The 17,744-nt window shown below is 41.3% G+C and overlaps 1 protein-coding gene across 1 annotated transcript; it reads right to left on the reverse strand.

Annotated features, from left to right (window-relative positions):
• Positions 1–6,145: 6,145 nt before the first annotated feature.
• On the reverse strand, positions 6,146–11,690 carry LOC121424714. Its single transcript, XM_041620463.1, has 3 exons — positions 10,314–11,690; positions 6,722–10,279; positions 6,146–6,173 (listed from the first exon to the last, which is right to left on the reverse strand). The coding sequence occupies exons 1-2, from the start codon at positions 11,688–11,690 to the stop codon at positions 7,214–7,216; spliced, it is 4,443 nt and encodes a 1,480-aa protein (XP_041476397.1). The 3' UTR covers positions 6,146–6,173; positions 6,722–7,213.
• Positions 11,691–17,744: the final 6,054 nt, after the last annotated feature.

Raw genomic sequence — 17,744 nt, forward strand, 5'->3', positions numbered from 1 at the left:
TCATGAAAATTTGTTACGAAAAGAATGCATTTATGCCGTATAAAGAGTATTCATTCGTAAGTTTTCGAATGTGCTCGCTCAACCATGAAAATGTTTTAAGTTCGAAAAGTGTGTGGTGATAGAAAATATGATGGATGATAAAACAAAAACATTTGAAACCGAATTTGCCCTCAATATGCACTTTATGACCCTTTAAAATGAGTCTGTGACATTGAAAATACCAATTTTCCCACTTTGATGCGTGCTCACTCATCCATGAATAAACATATTGATTTCATTTTTGCACAGAATTCTGCCCATAGGTTAATAAACATTACTGCCAAATGACATTGCTAAAGACAGCCTTGAAAAAAAGTTCCACTATATTGAATAAGGGGTTAAGTATGCTTAAACATATGCACCCATAATGTACACAAGTCTATGAGAGAAGAAGTCAAAATTTTCACAAATATGAAATGAGGGTTTGTTTCATGGACGGTTTGTGCTACTTCTGCCAACAGTTTTTTCATGAAACTACGCACATGGCTTCAGAGTAACACTATCCAAAAGGCACGCACACCAAAATAACAATTCAACACGGCACAGAGTGGGGCCAAGGCTTTGAACTTTCTTCTCATTTGCATAATTTTCGAATATTATGTGCTCACTGATGCATTAAACATCGGGATTTTCATAAACATCAAATCAAATGAACTATGCAAGGAGGTTTTTAACGGATATCCATAGTTACGAATTGCATTTTTTCCAATAACGTAAAAAAGAGAGCATCACATTCCACATGTTCATTCAAGCGTGAATGTTTAAATAAAAGCCTTTGAACCATTGAAGCAAGTTAAATGGTCGTGAACTTAACGAAAAAGTTGAGAAAAGATCATTTTCAGTTACCAAAATGAAACAATAATTGTCTATGATATTTGAAAATCGCATTTTTTGTTTTTAATAAATGTTCATTTGACCGTGAAACGATGAATATTGTTGAAGATACTCTTCCCAAAAATAACTGTCATCATATTCTTTCATTCTTAGTGATATAAATGTGTAAAAATCCAATTATTGCAAATTTGGACTTGTGTTTATTCAACCATGAAATTTAGCAAAAAAGTTGTATCGTACTTTAGAAAGTACATTTTACAAGCCTTCTGACTATTTTTCATGATGAGAATGTGGAATTAGTTCCAGTAAAATGGAATCAAAGTCATGATATTTGGCTTGTGACTTTTGAAAAGTGACATTTTTGCCTTCTGACGGTGCTCACTGAAGCATGACGTAAAATACGTCCATAACATTTACTCAGAGGGTAGCCTATAAAATTACCTACACGCTCATGGAAAAATATATCAATAATTCGAATTGGTTCGGAAATTATTGATGTTTGTTCAAGGGGGGACTTACTTTTTTTGTTGTGTATATGTTAACGTTTGGATTTGAATAATCTGCAGGGAGTCTTTTCCTTGCAGTGATACATTTTGATAGATTGCGCCAAAGTAATTAAGAAATGTTTGCAATAAATAAATCCTATTATATCTGGAGACCCTCATCCATTATTATGACTGGTGAACCCTTTCTTATATTATGAATAGCGACCCTCATCCACTATTATGACTGGCGAACCTCATCCATTATTATGAATAGCGACCCTCATCCAGTATTATGACTGGCGAACCCCATCTACTATTATGACTAGCGACCCTCATCCATTATTATGACTGGCGAACCCCTTCTACTATTATGACTGGCGACCCTCATCCATCATTATGAATAGCGACCCTCATCCATTGTTATGACTGGCGACCCTCATCCATTATTATGACTGGTGAACACCTAATATTATGACTGGCGACCCTCATCCACTATTATGACTGGCGAACCCCATCCATTATTATGACTGACGACCCTCATCCATTATTATGACTGGCGAACCCTTCTACTATTATGACTGGCGACCCTCTTCCACTATTATGACTGGCGACCCTCATCCATTATTATGAATAGCGACCCTCATCCAGTATTATGACTGGCGAACCCCATCTACTATTATGACTAGCGACCCTCATCCATTATTATGACTGGCGAACCCCTTCTACTATTATGACTGGCGACCCTCATCTATCATTATGACTGGCGAACCCCTGCTACTATTATGACTGGCGACCCTCATCCATCATTATGAATAGCGACCCTCATCCATTATTATGGCTGGCGAACCCTATCTACTATTATGAATAGCGACCCTCATCCACTATTATGACTGGCGAACCTTATCCATTATTATGACTAGCGACCCTCATCCACTATTATGACTGGCGAACCCCTTCTACTATTATGACTGGCGACCCTCATCCATTATTATGACTGGCGACCCTCATCCATTATTATGAATAGCGACCCTCATCCATTATTATGACTGGCGACCCTCATCCATTATTATGACTGGCGACCCTCATCCACTATTATGACTGGCGAACCCCTTCTACTATTATGACTGGCGACCCTCATCCACTATTATGAATGGCGACCCTTATGATCAACGAACCTTTTTCCTCCTTATGACTGGCGACCCTCTTCCTTTATTATGACTAGCGACCCTCATGTTTGATTATGAATGGCGACCCTCATCTATCATTATGACTGGCGAACCCCTTCTACTATTATGACTGGCGACCCTCATCTATCATTATGACTAGCGACCCTCTTCCACTATTATGACTGGCGACCCTCATCCATTATTATGAATAGCGACCCTCATCCATTATTATGACTGGCGACCCTCATCCACTATTATGACTGGCGAACCCCTTCTACTATTATGACTGGCGACCCTCATCCACTATTATGAATGGCGACCCTTATGATCAACGAACCTTTTTCCTCCTTATGACTGGCGACCCTCTTCCTTTATTATGACTAGCGACCCTCATGTTTGATTATGAATGGCGACCCTCATCTATTATTATGACTGGCGAACCCCTTCTACTATTATGACTGGCGACCCTCATCTATCATTATGACTGGCGACCCTCTTCCACTATTATGACTGGCGACCCTCATCCATTATTATGAATAGCGACCCTCATCCAGTATTATGACTGGCGAACCCCATCTACTATTATGACTAGCGACCCTCACCCATTATTATGACTGGTGAACCCCTTCTTCTATTATGACTGGCGACCCTCATCCATTATTATGACTGGCGAACCCCTTCTACTATTATGACTGGCGACCCTCATCCACTATTATGACTGGCGATCCCCATCCATTATTATGAATAGCGACCCTCATCCATTATTATGACTGGCGAACCCCTTCTACTATTATGACTGGCGACCCTCATCCATTATTATGACTGGCGAACCCCTTCTACTATTATGACTGGCGACCCTCATCCACTATTATGACTGGCGATCCCCATCTATTATTATGAATAGCGACCCTCATCCATTATTATGACTGGCGACCCTCATCCATTATTATGAATAGCGACCCTCATCCATTATTATGACTGGCGACCCTCATCCATTATTATGAATGGCGACCCTTATGATCAACGAACCTTTTTCCTCCTTATGACTGGCGACCCTCTTCCTTTATTATGACTAGCGACCCTCATGTTTGATTATGAATGGCGACCCTCATCTATCATTATGACTGGCGAACCCCTTCTACTATTATGACTGGCGACCCTCATCTATCATTATGACTAGCGACCCTCTTCCACTATTATGACTGGCGACCCTCATCCATTATTATGAATAGCGACCCTCATCCATTATTATGACTGGCGACCCTCATCCACTATTATGACTGGCGAACCCCTTCTACTATTATGACTGGCGACCCTCATCCACTATTATGAATGGCGACCCTTATGATCAACGAACCTTTTTCCTCCTTATGACTGGCGACCCTCTTCCTTTATTATGACTAGCGACCCTCATGTTTGATTATGAATGGCGACCCTCATCTATCATTATGACTGGCGAACCCCTTCTACTATTATGACTGGCGACCCTCATCTATTATTATGACTGGCGACCCTCTTCCACTATTATGACTGGCGACCCTCATCCATTATTATGAATAGCGACCCTCATCCAGTATTATGACTGGCGAACCCCATCTACTATTATGACTAGCGACCCTCACCCATTATTATGACTGGTGAACCCCTTCTTCTATTATGACTGGCGACCCTCATCCATTATTATGACTGGCGAACCCCTTCTACTATTATGACTGGCGACCCTCATCCACTATTATGACTGGCGATCCCCATCCATTATTATGAATAGCGACCCTCATCCATTATTATGACTGGCGAACCCCTTCTACTATTATGACTGGCGACCCTCATCCATTATTATGACTGGCGAACCCCTTCTACTATTATGACTGGCGACCCTCATCCACTATTATGACTGGCGATCCCATCTATTATTATGAATAGCGACCCTCATCCATTATTATGACTGGCGACCCTCATCCATTATTATGAATAGCGACCCTCATCCATTATTATGACTGGCGACCCTCATCCATTATTATGAATGGCGACCCTTATGATCAACGAACCTTTTTCCTCCTTATGACTGGCGACCCTCTTCCTTTATTATGACTAGCGACCCTCATGTTTGATTATGAATGGCGACCCTCATCTATCATTATGACTGGCGAACCCCTTCTACTATTATGACTGGCGACCCTCATCTATCATTATGACTGGCGACCCTCTTCCACTATTATGACTGGCGACCCTCATCCATTATTATGAATAGCGACCCTCATCCAGTATTATGACTGGCGAACCCCATCTACTATTATGACTAGCGACCCTCACCCATTATTATGACTGGTGAACCCCTTCTTCTATTATGACTGGCGACCCTCATCCATTATTATGACTGGCGAACCCCTTCTATCATTATGACTGGCGACCCCTTCTACTATTATGACTGGCGACCCTCATCTATCATTATGACTAGCGACCCTCTTCCACTATTATGACTGGCGACCCTCATCCATTATTATGAATAGCGACCCTCATCCATTATTATGACTGGCGACCCTCATCCACTATTATGACTGGCGAACCCCTTCTACTATTATGACTGGCGACCCTCATCCACTATTATGAATGGCGACCCTTATGATCAACGAACCTTTTTCCTCCTTATGACTGGCGACCCTCTTCCTTTATTATGACTAGCGACCCTCATGTTTGATTATGAATGGCGACCCTCATCTATTATTATGACTGGCGAACCCCTTCTACTATTATGACTGGCGACCCTCATCTATTATTATGACTGGCGACCCTCTTCCACTATTATGACTGGCGACCCTCATCCATTATTATGAATAGCGACCCTCATCCAGTATTATGACTGGCGAACCCCATCTACTATTATGACTAGCGACCCTCACCCATTATTATGACTGGTGAACCCCTTCTTCTATTATGACTGGCGACCCTCATCCATTATTATGACTGGCGAACCCCTTCTACTATTATGACTGGCGACCCTCATCCACTATTATGACTGGCGATCCCCATCCATTATTATGAATAGCGACCCTCATCCATTATTATGACTGGCGAACCCCTTCTACTATTATGACTGGCGACCCTCATCCATTATTATGACTGGCGAACCCCTTCTACTATTATGACTGGCGACCCTCATCCACTATTATGACTGGCGATCCCCATCCATTATTATGAATAGCGACCCTCATCCATTATTATGACTGGCGACCCTCATCCATTATTATGAATAGCGACCCTCATCCATTATTATGACTGGCGACCCTCATCCATTATTATGACTGGCGACCCTCATCCACTATTATGACTGGCGAACCCCTTCTACTATTATGACTGGCGACCCTCATCCACTATTATGAATGGCGACCCTTATGATCAACGAACCTTTTTCCTCCTTATGACTGGCGACCCTCTTCCTTTATTATGACTAGCGACCCTCATGTTTGATTATGAATGGCGACCCCCATCGTTGATTATGACTAGCGACCTCTATGAACAAAGCCCCTTATGAATAGCGACCCTTATGACTATTATGACTAGCGGTCCTTATAACTAGCGGGTATTATGACCAGTGGTCCTTATGACTGGCGGGTGGACCCCAGTATCACAGGCTTACCAAGGAATGAGACTGTGGAAATGGGAATTACTGTTTCTGTTAATTCTTCTTTTACATAAATATTCTATAATCCTTTTATCTGTCAGTTAAGAAAAAAGAATATACTTCTTGAATTGATTTCTCTCTCTCTCAAAAAAAAAAATTTTACAACAAAGAATCACAATCAATGTGGTATACATATTTCATACTCAATCCACTGATACATAGGAAACTAAATATCCCATATTATGGGTTTTTATGACAGAAGTAATCAATATTTGTCCTACGTTCCACAACGTGCCACGGAATAGAATATTTCTAGATAGATGGCGCTAATTAAATGCCTATTATCATGATTATTAGTAGTATTATTATTACGTACGTCACACTCTAACAGTCAGTAATACACCTCATTCGGCACATTTGGACAAAAATTACAGGACTGATAAGTTTTTGAAAATCCTGGCGTGTTTAAATAACAAATGAGCATTTAAGTTACCATTCAGGATAAATGCATCCAACCTTTTAACAGCAAATTCATGTACATGATATAGATTAAATGATAGGCCAGTTCAACTTACGTTTATCTCGGCGAAATTAAAGTATAAAAACCCTGCAGAACAGCGTTGGCGTGGTCCTTGAAGTGACTTGGTTCTGACGGCTAAATAAATGGGAAAACATTAGATTCTGACCAAAAATCTCCATAGCCTCTTTACCTCACTTCCCACTACACCACGCCCAGGTCTCACTTGCCCTGCACACACACGTACGGCCTTTCCTGTACACGGCTTTTTAGCATTCTGCATACGTGGCGCGATAAATGCTCACCCTGACGTAGCGACACCGAATAATTGTACGCTTGGACGCATCGAATTCCAATAATAGTGTAGGACACTAGTACTGGAATGCGATTAAACGCGCGCAGGGGCGAACTTTGACAATTTACCCCTCCCTTAAGATAATTTTTCAAAGGTAAAATTTCCTGAAGTATATAGTTTTTAAGCAGGGGACATGGAACTATAGCAAAACATAAACCTTAACTCCTGAAGTTTCTACTATTGAGACACTGCATCCTACACCCTACTCAGATAGTCTGCGCCAACATTTTCTTGCCCCTTGATGGCTTCGACTCTGAACTTGTACTGTTGGAGAGCCAATGCCCAACGAAGAATTCGCCCATTAGCTACTTTAGATTTCTGAACTGCCAACAAGGGCTGGTGGTCGACTTCGAGTATGAACTCTCGACCAAAGAGAAAGGTCTCGAATTTGTGCACAGCCCAAACAACCGCAAGACATTCTTTCTCGATGGTTGAATAGGCTTGTTCCCGAACTAGTAACTTCTTACTAGCATATGCTATCGGGAACTTCTCTCCATCAAATTCTTGTAGGAGAACTGCTCCGACCCCTTTGTTTGATGCATCCGTCCTCAAGATGAACTGTCTGTTCACATCAGGCAAGTGAAGAATGGGTTCTTTGGTCAACATCACTTTCAGACTGGTAAATGCGTTCTCATGTACCTCGTCCCAGTCAAGTATGTTTGGTTTCCCCTTCTTCAGTAGGTCAGTTAGAGGGACAGCAGTTGTAGCGAAGTGGGGAACAAACTTCCTGTAGTAGCCGGCCAATCCCAAAAACGAACGTAGCTCTTTCTTGGTGGTTGGTCTTGGAGCCGTCTGAATGTCTTCTACTTTGCTGTGGAGTGGTCGAAGATACCCTCTGCTCAGCTGGTGACCTAAAAAGTCGACTTTTGCAAATCCAACAAAACACTTCTTGGGTTTTGCCTTGAGGTTCGACTCCCTCAGTCTTACCATCAGAGATCGTAGAGCTTCTATGTGTTGATCCCAGGTAGGTGTGTGCACGAGGATGTCGTCAATGAAATTGTCGACAAATTCAAGACCCCTGAGGACTGTTCTCATCAAGCGACTGAAGCTGGCGGGTGCATTCATCAACCCGAATGGCATGGACGTAAACTGATAAAGTCCATCGGGGGTTACAAAGGCAGTTATTGGCTTTGCCTGCTCCGTTAGCGGCACTTGCCAATACCCCTTTGTGAGATCGACCTTTGTAAAGAAGTTGTCATTTGCAAGTTTGGCGAATATTTCCTCCTGGTCCGGAATGGGCTCTGCATCTGGAACAGTGATGGCGTTTATCTTCCTAAAATCGCAACAAAACCTAATACTACCATCCTTTTTGCTTATCAAGACAATTGGAGAAGCGTAAGGAGAGCAGGATGGTTCAATCACTCCGAGAGCCATCATCTCCCTTATCTCATCTTTGACGGTTTGCCTTTTAGCATGAGGCAGTGGATAGGGTCGGCTTTTCACTGGCACGTCATGAATGAGCTGGATGTCATGATGTCCAGCTGTACTGAGACTTGGGACATCAGTGAGTATGTCATCAAATTCTCGCAGAAGGGAGGACACTTGTCTGTGCTGCTCATCAGAAAGTTCCTTGGATACCTGAACATCTGAGTATGTTTGCGTTCTGTGCAAACTAGGAAGGTGTAGAAGAGGGCTAGGCGAGGATATAATCTTGCTAGTACCTTTGCCGTTGTCGTTCCCAGCAACCTCTGAGTCATCCTCGTCCTCAATAACTGAGGTCGCAACCAAGTCCACCACAGCCGCATTCGTCTGCTCTGGTTCCTCAGCTTCACGTCTTAGATACTGCTTGAGGAGGTTGGCATGGAGGGTTGCCACTCTCTTGCCTAGATCAACTCTGTAATCAAAGGGTCCTTGGGTCTGGACAATGCGGAAGGGACCCTTCCAGTGCATGAGAAGTTTGTTATGGTCAGTCGGAAGAAGAACCAGTACCTCATCACCAACTTTAAATGAGCGTTTCTTTGCTTTTCTGTTGTAGCTCTTCCGGTACTTCTCGTGTGATTTGTGTAATTCTCGTTGAGCAATCTCGCAGGTCTTTTCCATCTTCTCCTTTAGATCCAAAACGAATTGGTAGGTACTCTTGGTTTCCGGATGTTCAAAGTCCTTTGTCCATAACTCGCGTAGTATCATCAGTGGTCCCCTGACCACCCGTCCGTATAAGAGCTCAAAAGGTGCAAAGCCGGTGCTAGATTGGGGTGTCTCCCGGTATGCAAACAGCAAAGAATCGATGTACCGGTCCCAGTCTTTGGGGCATTCTTCGCACATCTTCACTAGCATCCTCTTCAGTGTACCATTGAACTTTTCTACGAGACCATTACATTGAGGATGGTAGGGGGTAGTCATGATATGCCTTAGAGACAGTAGACGAGAAACCTCCTTCATGACACCAGAGGTGAACTGTGAGCCCCTGTCAGTGAGCATTTCTTTAGGAAACCCCACTCGTGAAAAAATACTCAACAATGCCTCCGCTACTGTGGACGTATCAATATTCCTAAGGGGCACTGCCTCTGGATACCGCGTCGCATAATCTACGAGTGTGAGGATATATCGATTTCCCTTTGACGAGATTGGAGCAATCGGGCCCACTATGTCTACTGCGACGCGGTGAAACGGCTCATCGATTAGCGGTGTTGAGCCGAGGGGCACCTTTGTCACCTTCCCTTTGGGAAAAGAACGCTGGCAAGAATCGCATGACCTGCAGAACAATTTTACATCGTGGTGCATCCCCGGCCAGAAGAAATTTGCCAAGATCCGGTCACCCGTCTTGCTCGCTCCTAAGTGTCCACCCATGACTGACTCATGGGCCAGTTTGAGAACCTGTTTCCGTAAAGGCTGCGGAACTATTAGCTGAGTATTGACATCTGCTGCTGCCCTTGAGTCTTGAAATTCACGGTAGAGCACACCATTCAGCATCTTGAACGAAGACTTATTCCCATTACGGCTTACCTTGACCTCATTAGCCGCAACCCGTTGTCTAATCTTGTCCAATGTCTGGTCAGCTTCCTGTGCTTTCCTAAATCCATCTGGAGTTACCTCGATCAACTGACCAGGTACTTTCAGTCCTTTTATAGGTTTCCATCTCTCTCTGGCTTGTTGCCTGGTCTCTGCTGCCAATGCATAAGGTATGGTCCCTTGCTCTGGGGGTTTCCAATCTAAGTCGGGATCGCTAGCATTTCTAACTCCATCTAAGTTGCCTAAAATAAAAGGGTAAATTGGATTACTAACACACAGAACTTCCAATTCCCCAGTAAAGTAGGGGGGTATCTACATAGATACGTGCAAGTGGAAATCTCCTAACCGTCCTATCAATCAATAGGCACAGTCGCTTTTTCCCGGTCATTTGATCAGGTTTTACTAACTTCTCTTTTACCAGGGCAGCTGTGCATCCACTATCTCGGAGAGTTTCCACTAAAACCCCATTAACCAGACCTCGGACAACTGGCATTGAACGCACAGAACTTGCCTCACATGCCACACTCACCACCGGTAAATCTTGCTCCTGAGACCGGTTTGCCCTGCCTGCTTCAATGCACGAGATACATGAATCAATTAACAGACATGCTGCCTCACCTATATCCAGAGTGAATTTACTCTCCTCAGTGTGGTGATCCCCTCTCTCTTCCTCTGCCCTAGTCTGCATTTCGGCCGTCCCATACGATGACATCAGGGGCTGTGGTCCCAGACCAGCGTAGCTGCGTCCCGATGACCCTTGAGGTTCTGTCATCTCTACCATGCCTGCAGCAAGCCTTCCCTGTCTCCTCTCATTGCAGTTCCGAGCGAAATGTCCTTTGCTACCACAGACGTAACACCCTTCTCGCCTCGGTCGGTTAGACTGTTTGTCCTGGGACGGCGGCAGCTTCCTCGCCTCTGGTGTACCTGTTGTCTTAGAACGAAAGTCAGGACGTGAGTTCTCAGTTCGAGGTTTGTGACTTACATTGGTTAAACGCCACCCACCCCGAGCTTCTATAAAGCGATCCGCTATCTCTGAAAGCTCATCCAAGCTACGAGGCTTGCGCTCTTTTATGAACATCGCCATTTCTCTTGAACAACTGTCATAAAACTGTTCTATGAGAACTAATTCCTTCAGACTATCTGAATTTTCCTGATATCCGGCTAATATTAACCATTTCTTGAGATAAACCCTCATTCGATAAACAAATTGGCTCGCACTTTCTCCGGAGTCCGGCCTTGCTGATCGCAATTTTTTCCTATACTCTTCACTAGTAATATCATATCTCTTCAAGAGCGCCCTCTTTAGGGTATCGTAATCTAACGCTTCAGTATCGCTTAGTCTACTATAAGTGTCTAATGCCTTGCCTGTCAAAAGCGCGCTCAGATTAGTCGCCCATGACGTCTGTGGCCAGGATTGCGCCGATGCGTATCGCTCAAATCTGCTAAGATACGTATCGAGATTATCCCTATCCTCGCTGAATGTAGGCAATTTTGGTGCTCGTACATGCGCTCTACTTTCATTCAGTGTTTCCTCACTTCTATCACCTCTCGAACGCTCTAGCTCCATTTGCAACCTAACCAACTCTTGTTCCTCCTTCACTCTCTCACGATCGAGCATGCGCTCTTCTCGTGCCCGTTTTTGCTCTCCTTCTATAAAAGATCGCAACTCCGTACCCCTCAGGCCAAGAGATTCACCGATGCTAGCGAGTTTTTCGATTTCCATTTTGAAATCTAAACTACCCTAATAATTAGGATTCACACTTACCGCCGTTCCTGAACCAAGCCGCCACTCGAACCAAGTTTTCGCCAGCTCCGCACTATCTACTAATCCACTATGTCCTACACCAAGAAAATTTCAAAACATTGTCTTATTATACCACATACAAAACGTTCATGTATAACAAAGCAAACGTCGTAAATATACTGAAGAATATCTAACAAGTTGTATGACCCAAAAAAAAAAAAAACATTCACTACCAGTGGTTGACATGTAATTTGAAAAATAGAGGTCCCTTCGTGGTCGCCAAATTGTCACCACTAGTCTCGGAAAATGCAAACACATATTAAATAAGTCTGTAGATTTGTTAAATGATTATGAACCAGGTAAAATCATTTACCATCTTTATTACTCTTTGGATTAATAATAGAATATACCTGGTGAATTTGATCAAAACAAACAAACTAACAAATCTCGATAATTCAGAATGGTTCCATACAAAATTTAAGGTTCACCTTTAAACAAGGTTTTCCATTCACAGCGATTACAAATGATTCAAACATATGACCTGTGGAGTTTGTTGCAATTTTTTTTGTATAGCAAGGAAAATATAAAATACAGTTTTTTTAAGTATGATCCAATCCTCGATGATAAAAAAAAGAATTAAAGAGTCACATTCGCGATAAATACATACAGGTTAGCAGTCTGTAGATGATTCAATACACTGTAATTATCTTTGAGCTGTAAGCATGACGTCGATCTTGTCAAGCAAATTGTGGACTAAGACGTCTTCACGCATGTCAAGGGGTGGTCGAATTATCTCACTCGCAGATCCGAGGAAGATTTCCTCCAGTCATTCATCATGCAGACGGAACTGGTTCCACAAATGGCGGCCTAGTATCACAGGCTTACCAATGAATGAGACTGTGGAAATGGGAATTACTGTTTCTGTTAATTCTTCTTTTACATAAATATTCTATAATCCTTTTATCTGTCAGTTAAGAAAAAAGAATATACTTCTTGAATTGATTTCTCTCTAAAAAAAAAATAATTTTACAACAAAGAATCACAATCAATGTGGTATACATATTTCATACTCAATCCACTGATACATAGGAAACTAAATATCCCATATTATGGGTTTTTATGACAGAAGTAATCAATATTTGTCCTACGTTCCACAACGTGCCACGGAATAGAATATTTCTAGATAGATGGCGCTAATTAAATGCCTATTATCATGATTATTAGTAGTATTAATATTACGTACGTCACACTCTAACAGTCAGTAATACACCTCATTCGGCACATTTGGACAAAAATTACAGGACTGATAAGTTTTTGAAAATCCTGGCGTGTTTAAATAACAAATGAGCATTTAAGTTACCATTCAGGATAAATGCATCCAACCTTTTAACAGCAAATTCATGTACATGATATAGATTAAATGATAGGCCAGTTCAACTTACGTTTATCTCGGCGAAATTAAAGTATAAAAACCCTGCAGAACAGCGTTGGCGTGGTCCTTGAAGTGACTTGGTTCTGACGGCTAAATAAATGGGAAAACATTAGATTCTGACCAAAAATCTCCATAGCCTCTTTACCTCACTTCCCACTACACCACGCCCAGGTCTCACTTGCCCTGCACACACACGTACGGCCTTTCCTGTACACGGCTTTTTAGCATTCTGCATACGTGGCGCGATAAATGATCACCCTGACGTAGCGACACCGAATAATTGTACGCTTGGACGCATCGAATTCCAATAATAGTGTAGGACACTAGTACTGGAATGCGATTAAACGCGCGCAGGGGCGAACTTTGACAGCCCCCCACTATGAAAACCGTTCCACGGCCCCTTCCTTCAGGCGGCTGTAGAAGTTACTGCACCCTTTTTCAGAATTTTGCCAATTCAATTAATAGAAAGTCACCATTTTGAGGAACAAAAGGTGTTTCTGGTATATAGTAGAGCCAGATGTTTACATGTACCTGATAAAGGAAAGCCTATTCCTTCCTCTCCAAGCAGTTTAGAGGGAATAAAAGTGGCAGGAGAGTGGCGAAAAGATGCTCGACTGATATACCTTGTGCCATAACAACATAATACACATCATACTAAAAAACATACAAGTGGAATGCCTCTGGCCGTCTCACCTGCATCACACGATTCCACATAGCAGCATTGCTGACTTTGAAAACTACTATAACTCGCACAAGATGTTCAGTGATACTTGGTTACTCTTATTTCCACGTTTTATGAACTAGACCAATACACTTACAGAGATAGGATGGTAATTCAACAAATACCCCCAACGTAGCCAAAATTAATTGACCTCACATGACCTTTGACCTTGATCATGTGACCTGAAACTTGCACAGGATATTCAGTGATACTTTATTACTCTTATGTCCAAGTTTCAAAAGTCAGATCAATAAACTTGCAAAGTTATGATGGTAATTCAACAGATACCCCCATTGTGGCCACAGTTCATTCACCTTTGACCTTGGTCACGTGACCTAAAATGCGCACAGGATATTCAGTGATACTTTATTACTCTTATGTCCAAGTTTCATGAATCAGATCCAAAAACTTTTAAGTTTTGATTGTAATTCAATAGATACCCCCAAATCGGCCAAAGTTCATTGACCCCAAATGACCTTTGACCTTGGTCATGTGATGTGAAACTCATGCAGGATGTTTGGTGATACTTGATTAACCTTATGTCCAAGTTTAATGACCTAGGTCCATATATTTCCTAAGTTATGATGTCATTTCAAAAACTTAACCTCAGGTTAAGATTTGATGTTGACGCCGCCGTCGGAAAAGCGGCGCCTATAGTCTCACTCTGCTACGCAGGTGAGACAAAAAACCCACCACGAGCAATACCAATAGAGTTTATGAAGTCATCGAAGGAGAAAGTATCAATGGGGGCACCATACCACCACATACCAACCTAACAAAAAACAGATATTTGCTACATTGACAGCAATAATAGAACATCAAACTTACTGTACCATTAGAAACAAATATTGAAAATGCACATCAACGTAAACAAGACAGATAAGCAGGACTCGTACACTACATCATGGCAGAATGGAACAGCAATCTCATATCCATTGATATTGTTTCATGTGGTCTGATAACCCCCCAAAATAAATATTGAATGAAAGAAATACTCGAACTCAGTACCCACCCAGACAGATCCTGATTTTAGGGACCAAATAGTTCAGACTGTTCTTTTTAATTCTTATGTAATATTTCAAGGCAGCGTGAGCCAACATGGCAGATTAACCACTACATGAAAGTATACAAGTTTTTTATATAACTTAATGTTAAATAAATTTACTGTTCCTTAGCAGATAATTTACCAATCTGACTATATTAACCCATATTCAAATCTGTCATTGCTTAATATCAACCCAACATACATGTACCACAATAAGATTCATGCAATTTTATGAAGAGGCTTAGTTAATATTGTACACAAATCATGTTTTTATACAAGTTACGGTTCCATTCTCTCCCTCCCTTTTACCAAAAACATAGTCTCTCTCTAGCCCTCCCTCTTTATGCTACCTCCCCAGTGCCACTTGTACGCATCTATATTGTTAACACTGTTTAAATCTACATATATTGTATATTTTTTGCCAATTCACAACAATTTTGTATTGATCAGTAAATGATATATTATTCCGATCTCTCTCCAATTCTTTACCTTTTTTGCTTTTTCTTATTTCTTTCAACATGTATCTCTCTTTCTATCTTACTGCTCAAAATCTCTGGTCGGATCTCTATACATGTATATCGCTTTTTTACTATTCCATAACCATGTTGGATATTATTGTATTGAACAGTATCATAATGTATTATTCCAATCTCTCCCTCCTCAACCCTATCTATCTTATGCTTTTTGTCTCACCTGCGAAGCAAAGTGAGACTATAGGCGCCGCTTTTCCGACGGCGACAGCGGCGGCGGCGTCAACATCAAATCTTAACCTGAGGTTAAGTTTTTGAAATGACATCATAACTTAGAAAGTATATGGACCTAGTTAATAAAACTTGGCCATAAGGTTAATCAAGTATTACTGAACATCCTATTAGAGTTTCATGTCACATGACCAAGGTCAAAGGTCATTTAGGGTCAATGAACTTAGACCATGTTGGAGGAATCAACATCGAAATCTTAACCTGAGGTTAAGTTTTTGAAATGTCATCATAACTTAGAAAATATATGGACCTAGTTCATGAAACTTGGACATAAGGTTAATCAAGTATCAATGAACATCCTGCATGAGTTTCACGTCACATGACCAAGGTCAAAGGTCATTTAGGGTCAATGAACTTTGGACGAATTGGGGATATCTGTTGAATTCCCATCATAACTTTGAAAGTTTATGGATCTGATTCATGAAACTTGGACATAATAGTAATCAAGCATCACTGAACATTTTGTGCAAGTTTCAGGTCACATGATCAAGGTCAAAGGTCATTTAGGGTCAATGAACTTTGGCCGAATTGGGGATATCTGTTGAATTCCCATCATAACTTTGAAAGTTTATGGATCTGATTAATGAAACTTGGACATAATAGTAATCAAGCATCACTGAACATTTTGTGCAAGTTTCAGGTCTCATGATTAAGGTCAAAGGTCATTTAGGGTCAATGAACTTTGGCCGAATCAGGGGTATCTGTTGAATTACCATCATAACTTTGAAAGTTTATTGGTCTAGTTCGTTAAACTTGGACATTAGAGTAATCAAGTGTCACTGAACATCCTGTGCGTGTTTCAGGTCACATGTCCAAGGTCAAAGGTCAATGAACTTTAGCCGAATTGGGTGTATCTGTTGAATTACCATCATAACTTTGAAAGTTTATGGATCTGATTCATGAAACTTGTACATAAGAATAATCAAGTATCACTGAACATCCTGTTCCAGTTTCAGGTCACATGATCAAGGTCAAAGGTCATGTAAGGTCAATGAACTTTGGCCATGTTGGGGTTTTTTGTTGAATAACCATCATATCTCTGTAAGTTTATTGGTCTAGTTCATAAAAAGAGGACATAAGAGTAACCATGTATCACTGAACATCTTGTGCGAGTTAGAGTAGTATGCAAAGTCAGCACTGCTGCTATATTGAACCGCGTGATGCAGGTGAGACGGCCAGAGGCATTCCACTTGTTTGTTTCTTTCTCTCGCTCTCCCCCTCTCACTTCTTCTTTCCCTCTATTCTTTTTTATCTCTCTCTATCTTACAATGTACAATGTGTACAGTGTACAATGTGTATCATTCCATCGTTGTTTGAATTTGTTTATAACATATTTTAGATAATTAATGTTATTATCATTATAATGCATTATGATTGTAATGTATAATACACTGATTTAACTATCATGAAATAATGTTAATTTAAGCTGCTGGCCAACCTGATATGTTGCCATGCCTAGTTCTTGATCTCTAATAAAGACATGATATACTACTAATTGTATTCCCAACAGGTGCTAATGGACCTGTACTTAATGTTTTGCACAGTCACACTGCTGCATCATACTATTGTCATCAAATTTGGTACCCACAGGCCAAATGTGAACAGGGTCAATGTTGCCATGATAATTGTCAAATTTCTGTGTGAGCTCTATACAGTGCGTCCCAGAATAAACAAAACCGAGATTTAGCAATCATTTATCATAACTTAATCATAAATAGAATAGACAAATGACCTACCAATTTAAAGCTTAGAATCTCCTCTTCCATCTGATATTACTTAGGTTATTTCTCATTCACGCATGAGTGAGCAAAAACAATTTGAAGAAAGGATACCAAAAACTCATTTGGCGGGGGGTATCTGGGTTTCAAAGAGAAAACCACATTTCTAAAAAGTTCAATATCTGTTCTTTAATTTGGTACCTCAATTACAGAAAATGGTCAAGAAATAAAAAAGTTCTGGTCATTTCAAATAAGGCTTGTATTTCCATAATTTCATGAGATAAACGTGTTTTCACCGGTTTCCCACAGAAGCTTTCGCATGGTGAACAAAAGATTTAATGCATGGCTGATCGTCA

Source organism: Lytechinus variegatus, chromosome 12, assembly GCF_018143015.1.
Source record: "Lytechinus variegatus isolate NC3 chromosome 12, Lvar_3.0, whole genome shotgun sequence".
Lineage (NCBI taxonomy): Eukaryota > Metazoa > Echinodermata > Echinoidea > Temnopleuroida > Toxopneustidae > Lytechinus > Lytechinus variegatus.